This window comes from Lichenostomus cassidix, chromosome 4 (assembly GCF_008360975.1).
Source record: "Lichenostomus cassidix isolate B80296 chromosome 4, HeHo_3.0, whole genome shotgun sequence".
Taxonomy (NCBI): domain Eukaryota; kingdom Metazoa; phylum Chordata; class Aves; order Passeriformes; family Meliphagidae; genus Lichenostomus; species Lichenostomus cassidix.
In genome coordinates, this window is record NC_139484.1 from 15,062,520 (window position 1) to 15,076,224 (window position 13,705).

The 13,705-nt window shown below is 37.8% G+C and overlaps 1 protein-coding gene across 5 annotated transcripts in view; it reads right to left on the reverse strand.

Annotated features, from left to right (window-relative positions):
- The window catches only part of GRID2 (glutamate ionotropic receptor delta type subunit 2), a 673,340-nt gene that overhangs the window by 94,018 nt on the left and 565,617 nt on the right, over positions 1 to 13,705 (reverse strand). For all 5 annotated transcript variants that reach the window (XR_014851598.1, XM_085058012.1, XM_085058013.1 and 2 more), the window contains exon 12: positions 6,816 to 6,954. Coding sequence is in view for 4 of the 5 variants with exons in the window: in XM_085058012.1 (XP_084914138.1) it covers positions 6,816 to 6,954 (139 nt within the window). In the remaining variant the exon portion in view is untranslated. The remainder of the gene's footprint in view (positions 1 to 6,815; positions 6,955 to 13,705) is intronic.

Consider the following 13,705-nt stretch of genomic DNA (forward strand, 5'->3'; position numbering starts at 1 on the left):
TGCTGCTGCCAGTACACTCCTGTAATCAACTGGCAGTGCTCAGCAGTGCAATGAGCTGTCACAGGATGCATATTGCCATGTCCTGCAATTGTTATTTGTCATACTAGAAAAGTATACAGAAAGTATTTATCGAGTCTCCAATTTCTAGTGACAACACTCAGTAAAATTGCAACCATTACTTTACAAGACTTTGTATAGCCATATAATTTCTAATATAACAAGCAACAAAGTTTTTTTTTGATATATTGTTGCTAAGCAGTATGCAATTGACAGGTGTAGCTGCTGCCACAAATCAGTTAAAAACAGAGCACAAAAGAAAAAGAGCTCCTGTGTACATCTTGTGGCTATAAAAGCAACTTTGTTATTTTCAGAAAGGCAAACCAGCACCAGACATGAGCTATTAGTCTTGAAATGTACTACAGTCAGGTATGGGAAGCAAACAGGCTGAGAAGCAAGTGTGCTATCACACACAAAGGCACCAGCAGCAGGGAAATAACAAGGAGAAGAATTATGTCAATGCCTTCAGGAAGGCATGTTGTAGTTGCCAAGTCTGGCATTAACTAGAGTCTGCAGTGCCTCACTGTTAGATGTGCTATCCTAAAACACAGGATGCCTCTCAGCTGCCCTGCTTGCATCTTTCCACAGTCACAGGTGATGTTCCATGCTGAAATGGAACATTTGATGAGAAAATGATGACAAGAGGACAAAAGCAAGACAAATATAAGCGTAAACTCTATGGATGCACTAAACACTGTGGTTGGCATTAGACCCAAAGTTCTGGTTCTCCTGACCATACCCTGAGGAGCAAGAAAGAAGTTTGGGAGCCTTGGAGGGGTACGCACGTATATGCTGCTGCAAAGACTAACAGAAAAACCAGTAAAGATCTACCACACATCAGTGACTCCCTCCCCTCACACAAACAGGCAAAATGGGACCATAATATATATGACCTCCTTCAGAAGCTGTTTGTTTAACACTCCACAACTCTGCAGACTCCTAGTGTGACACTCAACCTCTGGTACAGCAAAACAAAGAGAAATGACGAATTTTGACAGAACTACTAGAATTATTGAACCATTGAGGTTCCTTTAGAGAAGAAAGAACTTTTATAACTACTTTTCCTCCAGCCTGGTTTATAGGTTACACATTAGTCAGTGTACCTCTATCTCTGGATTAAACAATTCATTCTCTTTTCAGACAAATGTGTTTAGTGGATGTGTAAATCCTCAGCCTCACTCTGCCACCCAGTTTCACCCCACAGCTGCCACACCAGATCTCAAAATAAGAAAAAAGCATTTGCCAATCTGACTAATTCCTGTAAGGTGTCCTTTGGTGCCCAAGTTTTGATTCCATTACCCACACTGAAATTTAATTTTTTGATAGTTCTCAGTCGAACTACCTGCAAAGCAAAGCACTCATTAGCATTAGTAAGCAAATTATAATCTCACATTTTAAAACTTTTTTCTCCTTGAATTTCTAATTTTGAAGCAATAAGATAATGAATGATAAAAATAGTTAATAAAGAAGCAGATATAGTTGAAAAACCTGCTAAAAATAAGGTACCTTTAACTGAGTTTTTTATACGGACAAATTGTACTTCTAGACAAGTGACCATGCAGTCAGGTCATAATTCAGCTTATTTTTGTCTATAACTGATGCAGCATTAAGGTGAAAAATATTATGTGTGGTCTTTATGGTAAGTTTTTTTCTCATTGCAATTACTGGGATAATACCAATATTATCCCAGCATCAATATTATCCTAAATTAACTAGGCTAATAGGGCTATTCTGAGGAGGAATTGAGTCATTTAAAGAAGAATTATTAACAGATAGATGTATTTTTCAGCGTTTGTTGGTTTTGTTTAGCATTCTGCACCTTAATCAGACAGCAGTTGTCAGGTCACTTTCATTTTATGGCTTAGTACAAATCAATTACTTTGCAATTTAAAAAATTATCTCTGCCTCCAGCTACAAGAAAAACAGAGCAGGATTTGGACATATTTCTTTCTCCAAAGCCTATCCTCTTCTACAAATTCAAATCCTAGACTCAGAATCAGTAACATGTTCACATATGTCAGCCAAAAGTGTTAAAAAAGTACACAGAAAAATGTTGAAAAGCAAAAAGTCAGCTTTATATAGAAATAACAAAATTTTTTTTCAGGTGATAAAATACCACTCAGGTCAGAGACTTGGGCGTCTGCATAGCTTGTAGACCTGGGTTGTAGATCAATTGAGTATTCATAGAGCTGTCTGTAAGAGCTAGTTACTAAATTTTCAGCAAAAAACAACTGATGTCATGGCCTACACAAAGTCTTTATTTATGACTAATTCAGATAAGTTTTCCAGTGCTTTTGTGGGTTTTTTTGTTCATTTGTCAGGTTGGTTGTTTTTTTTTTTTTTCCCTAGGACAGTAAGGATTAATTCACAAGCAGATTTAGGCTTTGGGAACAGGGCACATTAAGCCAAGGGGTTTGACTGTTGTCAGGGTCAGCAGTGGCAAAAACCTGTAATACTTCTTGCAGGGTGAACCATGTTAAAGAAAAGATTAAGATGCATCAGGAAATATCTAATTACTGTATTCTGTCCAACCCCCTTGCAGAAATCCTGTAGTGAGTTGCACTGAGCTGGATAAAGCCTTAGGGTCTTAGCTTCAAGTGAATCATGGTTTAGCTAAATGTTGTGAAAAGAATGACTAAGCAGGAGAAAGCTGCTTTCCCACTATGCCTCCATTTTCGGAGGGAGAGTTCTCACCTATCAAATAAGAGAGAGTAGTTATAACATGGAGAACATAATGTGAACTTCTGATTTTACAGAACACACAAGATGCACACGTTCCCCCACTAAACTCTTAAGCTTCCAGATTTTAGAAGGGGATAAAACTTGAAACCACCTAACACCAGGCTTTCATATGACAAATCCTTTGACTTCTCCTCTGTTCTCCTCTCTCCCCCAACCTTCCTGCAAAATGTCAGTGCTCATGCAAACGTGGTGACACCCTCTGCTAATCCAGAAAAACAGTGCAGTAATTTGAGAAAAATCAATCTCTGCCTATGGACTCTGTCTTAAAGGAATCACAAAACAATAATGTCAACACTGGCTCAGTGATGAAATTCAGAGCATGAGCACCTGTGAGGAATAGCTCAGAACCTCCAAATTTAGTTGGCATTTACCAAGAAAAGCCACTCCTAATTACTATTAATTTCTGTTGCATTTGAGAAAATGATGTAAAGATTTGAGGTACATGGAAATTATGCTTTGCTGCCACAGTGCTTTGGCACTTGAAATGCTGACTGTCTTGATTTAAATGTCATCTGCTATATGGGTCAAGTGTGAACAAAAGATGCATCCAGGAACTACTTTAGAACTTGAGGGTCTTTGCTCTTGATATTGTGTGTTGGCAGAAGGTGAAAAGCTGAGCTCCCGAAGGTATTAAGAGTAGCCATTCCTCTGGAAAAGGAGATTTAACACCCATTATTTTTCTTCTGGTTCCTCTAAAATAATTTAAAAACTGTAAAAATTTGATTTAAATTGAGCATTGAGGCAGAGCACAAATGCCATCAAGTCAGGTTATGCAACACAGCTCTACTTTGAGACTCTACAGGGAAAGGGAACACTTATCTCTCCAGCTGTCCTCCTCAGTGGATGGACTAATAAAATTTTGCATGCTTTGCTTCTCAGAATAGAGTTCTGCATACCATGAGGCATTGCCTAGGAAGAGTGGCTCAGCGTTCACACCAACAGAGCAAGGGGAGCTGCAAGAGCTCTGAACACAAAGTAACTTCATACTCAAAAGCTGAAATGCAGTAACTACCAAAATGTTTCACAGGAGTGAAATGTGCTGCGGGCTGCTTGAATCCTCCTATCTTTTGTAAAAGATATCACAAGGCCCATACCTACAACAACACACTGCAATATCTGATGCTAGCTGGAAATCTGAAATGAAAAACTATTAACTACTTTTTATATCTGTGCAAACCCACTGACTTCAATTTTGTTCTCCTTTTTTCCTCTGACTTCTCTGAAGCTGACTGGATAGCACTACAAGCAGAAGCTGGATTATTTTTTAAAAAATGTTTATACTCATTTCCATTCTGGCCTTGAAGGCTCCCCAAGGTATAATTTGAACTGTTTAAAAAAAAAAAAAAAAAGGGAAAAAAGGAGCATCAGCTTTTTTCTTTATTTCTTATTCATGTTTTCCACTTTGCAGTAATTCAGCATGGTAAATAAACACCCTCTCTCTTATGTGCTGGTTTAAGTTCCAATTCTGGCAGTTTTGTAAACAAAAGTTTTACACTCACACCACAGTTAGGATAACTTCATTCCCTAATGGATACTAAACACATCTAATTACTCTATTTTTGAGCTGGAAGTGCTGTTGAAAAATGCCTCTGTTCTTTCATTCCAGGAGCTTTCCAGCTGCAACATTTTCTACTGAATAAAACATTTTCAGTGACTTTGCCCATAAATAATACAGCACAAAGACCAATGTAGTCCCAACTGTACATAATAACCTCAAAATTCCACTGAGGGTTTTCTAGTGACATCACAATAAACTGCAGAAAAAGCTGAAGATGTATTAAATTATAGTTTGGGCATATTTTATTCTTTTTTACATATCATAGGAAAACACAGACATTTGTCACAGTAATTTGAATATTTTTCTAGACTACTTCAAAACTAGAAAGGACATGATTTCTAAGCTGAATGCAGAAGCATATTTCATTCTTGTAAGGACAAACTCAATGAGGGAATATATCATTATTATTTATTTTGCATGTATAAATTCCCATGCTGTTTCTTCACAGTTCTTACTCAAATTTAAATATTTTTAAACTCAAAACCAAAACTTCCCTCAAAATCTCAAGATCAGCGTTGACAAACATTGACACACAATATCATTTTACTCCCATATAAATTTTGAAGGGATTATAATTGAGACTACAGAGTCAAATGGCTGGGTTGTGTCAAAATACCCCTGCAGCATTGCATGATTTCAAATTCTGTTATTTAGAACACAAAAGAAAATGATAACTTTATTTAACTGGTAATACAACTGTATCAGGGAAGTAATTTGCTCATGTGATCTCTTTTATATATCTCTGTCAGAGTACAAACCCCTCTAACAGATGAAAGTGGTAAGGTTATTACCTCAGAAAGGAAGGATAACAACCATAGAAAATTTCAAATTGGGAATGAATACGGACTGGTAAAGCCTGGGCAACTTTAGCCATGGAACACCAACCTCTCCCTCCACCTCCATCACCCAAGACACAAGGGTGAGTTCATGAAGTGCAAGAGGATGCTCCTAATGGGGAGAGCCAGGAGATAACCATGCACTCAAAATTAGGGACTGCTCTTGGGTCTGAACTTGGGCTTCAATTGCAAATGAAACTTGTCTGCTGCTGCAGATGTTTACCAGCCTGTGTGAAAGTCTGGACTGGTTTTAGCACAGAGAACATCCTCACCTAGAGAAGTGCCTTTGTGAGAGCACAATGACTGCTGGCACCCAGTGGTGCTTGATCCTGACCTTTGGATTCACAGGAGGCTGAGGCTCCCCCTGCTCAGTCTGTGATAGTGGCTCACTGTCTCAAGGGGAATTTCAGAGAGATTTTGAAAGCAGCTGAACTAGAGGCAGAAAGACCTTAGGTGATGATACACACCAGTCAGGGACTTGAATCAATGACTGGACTGAGAAATCAGAATTTTCCCTAAGGTCATCATTGAGCCTGACCTGAAGGTCAGATTCTTACCCTTCTGAAGGAAGAAATACAGTGAAAGGTGCCTCTCTTCTTTAAAGCCACTCTATGATTTTTGCAAAGAAGGATATATAGGAAGGGGTAATTCTGTCACTCTCACATACTTGCACAGACCTGTAGCCTCAAGATAAACCTACTATGAAAAAATGGCCAGCTGTCCCTCACAGTGCTTGGCTAGCTCTTGCTCAATGGTATTTTCTAGTCTCTGCTTTGACCCAGGAATGAGCATTTGAAGGTGAAAGATGTCACTGGAACAATGGGAACAAGGATAACTCAGCATGCAGCTTGCTGAGGAGAGGATACAAAAGGGCAGAGAAAGAGGGTGGAAGACCTGGAAAGGTTCCTGTGGTATGCAAAGATGAGATGATCTGCAAAAATAGATGGGAAGATGTGGCAGAAAGAGTTCACCATAAAAGGGACAGAAGACCAGGACATTCATTTTTGGGAGGCATAAAGCAAAAGAATGAATAGATGGAAAAGAGAGAACAATGTGATCTGCTTATGCAGTGAGAGAGAATCCAGGAGCAGAAAGAGCAAAGATGACTATGAGTGAGTTTGTTAGTGTTTGTTGCTTTTAAAACATCTCTGCCTTGGCAAGAATAGGTGAAGACAGCTTTGAGCTCCCCATACATTGAAGAAGCATTGGGTTCCTCCTGACCAAAGTGTCAGAACACAAGTATTGTGGAATACATCTGAATGGAAAGCAGAGCTGGGGAACTCAGCAGCAATTTATACTTTCTCATTTCAAATATTGATACTGTGTGGTCATCTCAAACTCAATGGCTTCTTTCAAAATATGTATGTGTGCAAACATACATATGTATGTCTGCCACAGGCAAAAGTATCTGCTAGAGGCCAACAATTCCAATCCTAAAAACAAAGTGTCTCCAGGGAGACTGACAGCCCGTGCTATATTGTTATTTTTCTGACTTTCAAACTTACTTCTCAGATGGATAAAAATTCATTCCTTTTCTCACATTGAAGCAGAACATTTATACCCTTCTACATGTATATTTATGCTCGTCCTCCTTTCCCTTGAATCACTCTTTACCAACTTACTGGATGGAGTTCTCAATGCGTGTGATGGTGAGGAAAGCTGCTAGGTTGGCCGTGTAGGAGGAGATGACAATCAAAGCAAAAAGCCACCAAGCTCCCATCATCAGTCGTGTTGCCAGGGTCGTGTATGGAACCTCTCCTCCTGTGGGGAAGAAGGAAAAGCAGGAGTTTTCATTTGGCAGAGGAAAGCTCATGCATCGCTCAGGATAACCAGACCCTAAGGTTAACAGAGTAAAGCAGTTGATTAAAACTTGGTGCTTTAGTAAACTGAGCAGGACTTGGAATTGCACTTTCAATATAACAAAAAGCACTGAAGGAAGCTCACACTGTCAGTTGTCATTCCTGTGTTTAATCTCTTTTGCTATTGTGCCTTTAATTGCAATTCATCTGCCAGTCCTGTCCAGTAATGGAAATAGACTTCTAGATCTCAGAACAAAAGCAGACAGAGTAAATTCTTACAAAGTTCTTCCCTTAGAGATCTTATCTAAAAACCTTAATTAAGTTTTTCTTTCATTCTGGGGAGCATAAAGTTAAAAAAATCCCATCAAAACACAATTACTTTTCACAGTTCTGTAGGCAGGCAGATGCTCATGAGAACCATATGTGATTGTACAACTTTCTGCAAGTGAACTTGGACATGCAGGAAAAAAAAAATCACACATATTGAAGAAGAAAGTAAACATTGTTTTGTATTCCCATAGTTGCTTTCCTTTAAAATCCAACTGCCATGTAAACAGAGCATAAGCAGCAATTAAGGCTCCCAGGATGAGCTTCACACTATCGATTGTGTGGCCAAGCCCAGTAATGCAAGCCATGAAAAGAAGTAGTTTTTTTCAAATAGTTGCCCCAAAACACTAGTTTGGAGTGTTTGCAAGAGCTCTTTCTGGTAAAAACATATGGATATCAGATTTTTAGATGAAGGAAAATTTTACTTTTTTTAAAATCGCCCTTTTGTCTGCAGTATGTTTTGTCACAGCTACAAGTAACTCAGGGGGATAGGTGAATGCAGCAAACACCCACAGTCAGGTGCTCAAGATGTTCACCCTCTTCCTCTCACTCTGCTCTCAGCAATTTGAGAAGTTGACATTGTTTTTGAGGTAGTTCTCTCAGATGTAAAATCTTATGATGGTACAATGCTTGGGATTTGCAAAAGCAATTTGTTACCAATTCAATCATCTGTATGTAGTTTGTTTTTTAATTATGTAAAAACATCTTAATTGTTCCCCAGAAAGTAGGTTTAATGGGAATACAAATTATATTATTCCCATTCCAAGAACAAATGATTTTCACTTATGTACAGAAACTGGATGTTTAATCATGTGTCTATTAAGGATCCTCTTACTGTTTAGTTCAGAATTTGTCTTACCTATACAAAGCACTGGGAACTCTGCATTGCCATACAAATTTGAATTTTTTTTCCTGCATCAGTGATGATGAATTGTACCATATGTGATATAATAATTGACTTTTTGAATACAAACATTGAAATCCTTTGCCTTCTGAGAATTCCAGAATTGAAAGACAAAAGCTGTCAAGAGCTACGCAGCTGGAAATAAGTTCTCTTTTATTTTCATCAGAAATGTTATTGTCTGAAATAAGAATCTACTGATCAGATTGGGAGATATTATTTCAGTCAAAGGATTACTGAAGATGAACATTAACTTCAATATCTAAAGATTTGGGTTTCTCTGCTGCATACATTTTGAATTACTTTTAATAGGGTATTTCTACTTTACAACAGTTTTTGCAATGTCTTTGCCATACTTAATTTAAAAATGTTTTTTTAATAAAATGAAAAGAGCAGGAAATTATATTAATTTATTGGAAAAGGCTGTTTGTCTTTTTAACTTTCAGGTGCCAATCCCTGCAGATAATCTTCACACTTAAATGAAATTGTTAGTGTGTTTGAGAAGAAGCCAGTGATCTTTTGGACCTCCTTGCATTTTCATTTTTCAGCTTAATGAGTAAAACTCTTAAATTCTCACATTTTTGAATTGAAATTAAATGTCAGAAAAGAGAAGACCATTGAAACTCACACACCTGCCTTCAGGAGGATGCTGTGCAACAAATGAACACAAAAGCCACTGCAGATCCCTCAGCCATAGCATTCCCTGCTGTCCATAGTTTTCCCATACATTGTTAAAGTTGTCCCAACTACTCACTATTACTTTTTCCCTTTTCCCCACATGTTAAAAGTAGACTTTAAACCCCATGAATGCTGGTAAGCCCAAGTCCTTTTTATTTCATCCAGGTGTTTGTGAAGCCTTGTTCCTAACTGACAGCTGTACTTTGTATATCAGCAGTCAATAAATGAAGCTTGTATCTAAATACATGTACAATAAATGAATATCAAAATAATTCCTCACTTCTCTAAAAATCCTTGCACTGAGGCTTCTTAAACCATCATTTCTAAAGCTGACCTGACACCACAACTGCACAGGGTCATGACTTTTAAGCAGTACAGGCAGGGAACTCCACCTTTCCCAGTGGAAGAAGAAAAGAAACAAAAATCAAAGGAGATCCTTTACTGCCATGGTACCATTTCTTTGGCATCTATTAGGAGTCTTAATGTGATACAGTCTTGTTCCATTGTGCTGTTTGCAAAGACACTTCCTGCACCATGACAACTCACCTGAAGAAACCTCTTCACTCTCCCCAGTTTCTGGGGATAAAACCTTCTGAAGTTTTCTTTCAGTCCCAATCCACATTTTCTCAGTGCCAAAGAGTACCAAGTCACTCAGGAGAGCAATAATCACTGGTTTTCCATTAACATTACCATGACAGAGAGCTACAGACCTAAAAGATACTATTCTCGACTTTAAATTGGTATGCAGGGGGGACAGACATGCAAACCTCCCTGAGCACTGCTTTCTGAGATCCAGGATGAGTTTCAGGTGAGTTGACATCTTTACAGATCACATATTTGAGTTAGAAGAGGCTCCACCCAGGACACACAGTGCAAAGGAGGAGGCAGCCAAGAAATGGGACAAATCTTTGCCTGCTATTGTCTTTCTTATCATACCAGCAAAGCTTAGTAACCCCTAAGGGCAAAGGGGGCTGCCTGATGCAAGGAAAACACACGTTGATGACCAGAGAAAAATCTGTTCTGTCACCTCATTCCTATAGGAGAATTCATCAATGGGGATCAGCACACTGATTGTGGTTATAGTAAAAACACTACTGTTGGAGCATGATGAGCAACTCTTAAAAGTACTCAGCCCCACTCATGAAACAAATGGAAACCAAAGGAGACACTCAGCAGTCCTGGAGTTGCTTTATCACCTTAAGAGACAGATCCAAAATGAATACAGTGGCTATATTATCATTTATCTTGGCCTTTCCCATACACTGGCAGTAAGGTAGAATGCAGCACAAAATGCCACTACCTGTGTAACACCTATGTTGTGTCTACAGCTCCTAGTATTATTCATCCAACATGTGATGTATGCTAAAATCACTTAAAGAATCTAATCTGCCTTTAAAATTTTCAGATTGCATGTGCAGGAAGGGAAAGATATTTTCCAGAGTAAACTGAACTAGAAAAATCAATCTTATTGAGAGTTTTCAGAAAAAGTTGAATTACTGTAGAAGTCACTGTGAAAGAAACTACTTTTAGTCCTCCCACTCTCATCTAATGCAACTCTCCTTCATCAATCCTAGACCACTTAAATGCTGGCCTACTTCAGATGACAGGCTTAGATTGCACCTTATCTTATACATTTCTGTTTATTCCCATTCCTTTCTAAGTGCTTCAAGCTAAATAGAAGGCAAGAAAAATAATGCGTTGTCTTGACAATGCAAACAATATAATGCATAATTATTACAGTCCTAAATAACAGGAAAAACCTGACTTAGTAGATAAAATGTGAAACTATACAATTGCCATACACATTTTTACTATTTTAAAAATGATTTTTCCTCATTAGCAGTCAGTTTATGGGTTTCTTCAAGTCAAAAATCACAAGAGAGGAGTACAGGCAAGAAGGAAGAATGAAATCATGAGACAAATGGGCAAAATGGCTAGATTCAGGATCACAGCATGGTGAGATTTTGGTATTTTATATTTCTGGACTAAATTTGAGGAATTCAAGATGCATAAGCTCTTTTTCCAAACATATTGTTCTCTCAATTTGTCAATTGTTTGCTAAAGGAAAAACTGCAGTGAGATGAATATCTGTGTAAGGGGTTTTCTAGATAGTTTAAAGAACCATGAAAAATACGTTAATTGTGACTGTTTTGTTGAGGAACTGTAATACTATCAAAACTGAAAGCAAGAATCTCAAATGTGCTTGGAAAAGGAAGGTGAAGAAATAATAGTCTGGGTTATCTGGGGACAGGTTTTGATTTTGCTTTTTCTTACAAAAATTCTGTCCACATGCAGTGAATTATTGGCCTTTGGTAAAAAAGCACAAAGGATGGGATCTGGCTGCAATTTAGCCTTTAGCCTGTTAGAACAGTCACATCAATTATGCTGTGCATCCACAATTTCCATAAATAAAGAAGTGTAGATGCCTGCTGTAAACAGTATAGATCAATGTATGTCTTCTGTTTTCTTTGTGAAAGGGGCATTAATAGAGAGTGAGTGTAAGGGAAGTAGTTTGTATTGGCAAAGAGGAAAAGGCATTTTATATTTCTGTTTTTTTATCATGAGAAACAAAACCTAAAGTTTGACTGAGCTCTGTGATCTTTGCAAAACTGCAAAGCAGAGCTCTTCAAAGGCAGAATTTTTCAGGGAATTAGCTATTGCTACTGTTCCGTTAAAAACTTTCTTGATAGTATAAAATCTCTCCTGTTTTCAATTGGAAATGTTCAATTCAGCATAGGACAAAAAAATATTTTACAGTCAATGAAGCCTATACCTATTTCTACCAGCTGTGAAGTAAATGCAGCTTGGAAGTTGTCAGAAAATCTCTCATCATGAATTTTTCTTTTCTTTCTTTCTTTTCACTTTTTTCATCCATACTTCTCCATTCTTCCTTGAACTTTGCATGTATTCATTTCCCTAACATTTAAGCTGGCCATAGCCTGAGTTTATGATATTAGATTTTTGTGCTGAAGTTAACACCCATTGACCACAGCAGGCACAACGAATTATTCCACAGGTGAATGCAACCCCTTGAACAGGTAATGCCTTCCAAACGAGCTTGTAAATCAGAGGCTGAACTCCCTATCCTTGCAAATATTGGCAGATTGCAGGAGTCTGAGAGTGGAGAAGGAACTGAACACTAGGCAGGGCTGGCAGCCAGATCTTAAAAGGTATGGAGATGTTCAATAGCCAGCTATAGTTTTTACTCACCACACTGCCTGCTCTTCCTCTAGCATTTGGTTTTTATTAAAATATAATGATTTAAAAAAAAAATGAAAAGAGAAATTCAGATATTTTGTTTCACACATGAAACATTTCTTCAGGTCTTTAATTCCTAAAGAGAGAGCACTACATCTACATATTATTACTGTACTGTGAAAATACTCCAAATATATTAGGAACTGGCTTTTTTGAGTTCATTGGAAGTAATAGGATTGGAAGGGAACCCCCTTTTTTTCTTTACTAAAGTGATTATAAAAGTTTCTGTCAAATCCTAAAGATAACTTCTTTTTTTTTTTTTTGTAAATAAAATAGTAAAACTCATGTGTAGACATTTTTAATGGTTATATCTTTTGAAACTGTTAAGCGTCTGTTTATGTTTCTTAAGTCTTCCAATTTGTTACATGCATATATTAGGGTGGAACAAAAAAATTGAATTGAAAGTTCTGTTTGGTCTTTAGGTTTACAATAGATTTTTTTTGGTAATCTTTCTAAAACCAGCCAAATATTCTAATACTCAAATCAGCAAACAGAAATCCTGGAAGCTATACAGCAAACTCTCTTAAATGTTTGGGAGAAATTTGTTTGAATTTCCTGCTTTGAAACTGTCTGATGTTAGTAGCTGCCATTTAACATCCACTACACAGAAAGTATTTAATTTGCTTTTTTTCCACAAACACGGGAGAGAAATATTTATTGTCATTTTAGCATAACGATTTTGAATGGTACCACCTTCACCTAATGCACCAATATCATTAAGGTTTTTTCCCTCCTAACAAAGTTTTCAAAGCCCTCCTTTCCTGTTGTTCTCAGCTCTGACTCACCTCTGTGTACACTTACTCCCTATGTAGTTTTTTTTGATGAAGTTTGTAGCATTTAACACTTTGGTGCAATCAATGTTCCTTTTCCTTTCAATATGCTCTATGTGTGCATTCCAGATGCTTCATCATGGGCAGCTGGAGGCTTGAAACATCTATCACTCAGCCTGACTGCCCTGTAACTCCTCACATCTTCCCTCAGGCATTACAGATCTGCACTGCAGGAGCCAACCTTCCTCCATTTGGTGGGATTTGGTGCTCTGCAGCAGACATTGTCTCCCATCCCATTTTGGGCTCCACCCATTAGCACACAGTCACAGAAAAAACCAAGAGAAATTCTTTCCAAGTTCTCAACCTCTGAAATACCTAATGCTGTTTTGACATAGTGACACCATCTTCCCCTTTTGCCCACCTTCTCCATCTGACTTTCAGTACTTTCAAGTGTCCCTACTAGATTTCAGAAACACCATGAAGACCAATTCTATATTTCTGAGTCTAACTGTTCTTGTTTATTATTCAGATTTCTCATGCTGGTCTATAGGCAATTAAAGAATGCGTTCACTTTGTCTTTTGGTGCTCTGATTAATTTTTTCGTCCTTTAATGTCTTATTTCTGAGCTAAACAATCACTTACTCTTGCCATTTGTTGTTGTTAGTGTAATGAACCCCTGACTAATCTCATTACATTTTCTCCCTGGAAGATTGTTTTCTTTCAGCTGGGTGGGAAGCACTGCCCTCATTGCACTCCCAGAAGGAAAGCAATGATGCACA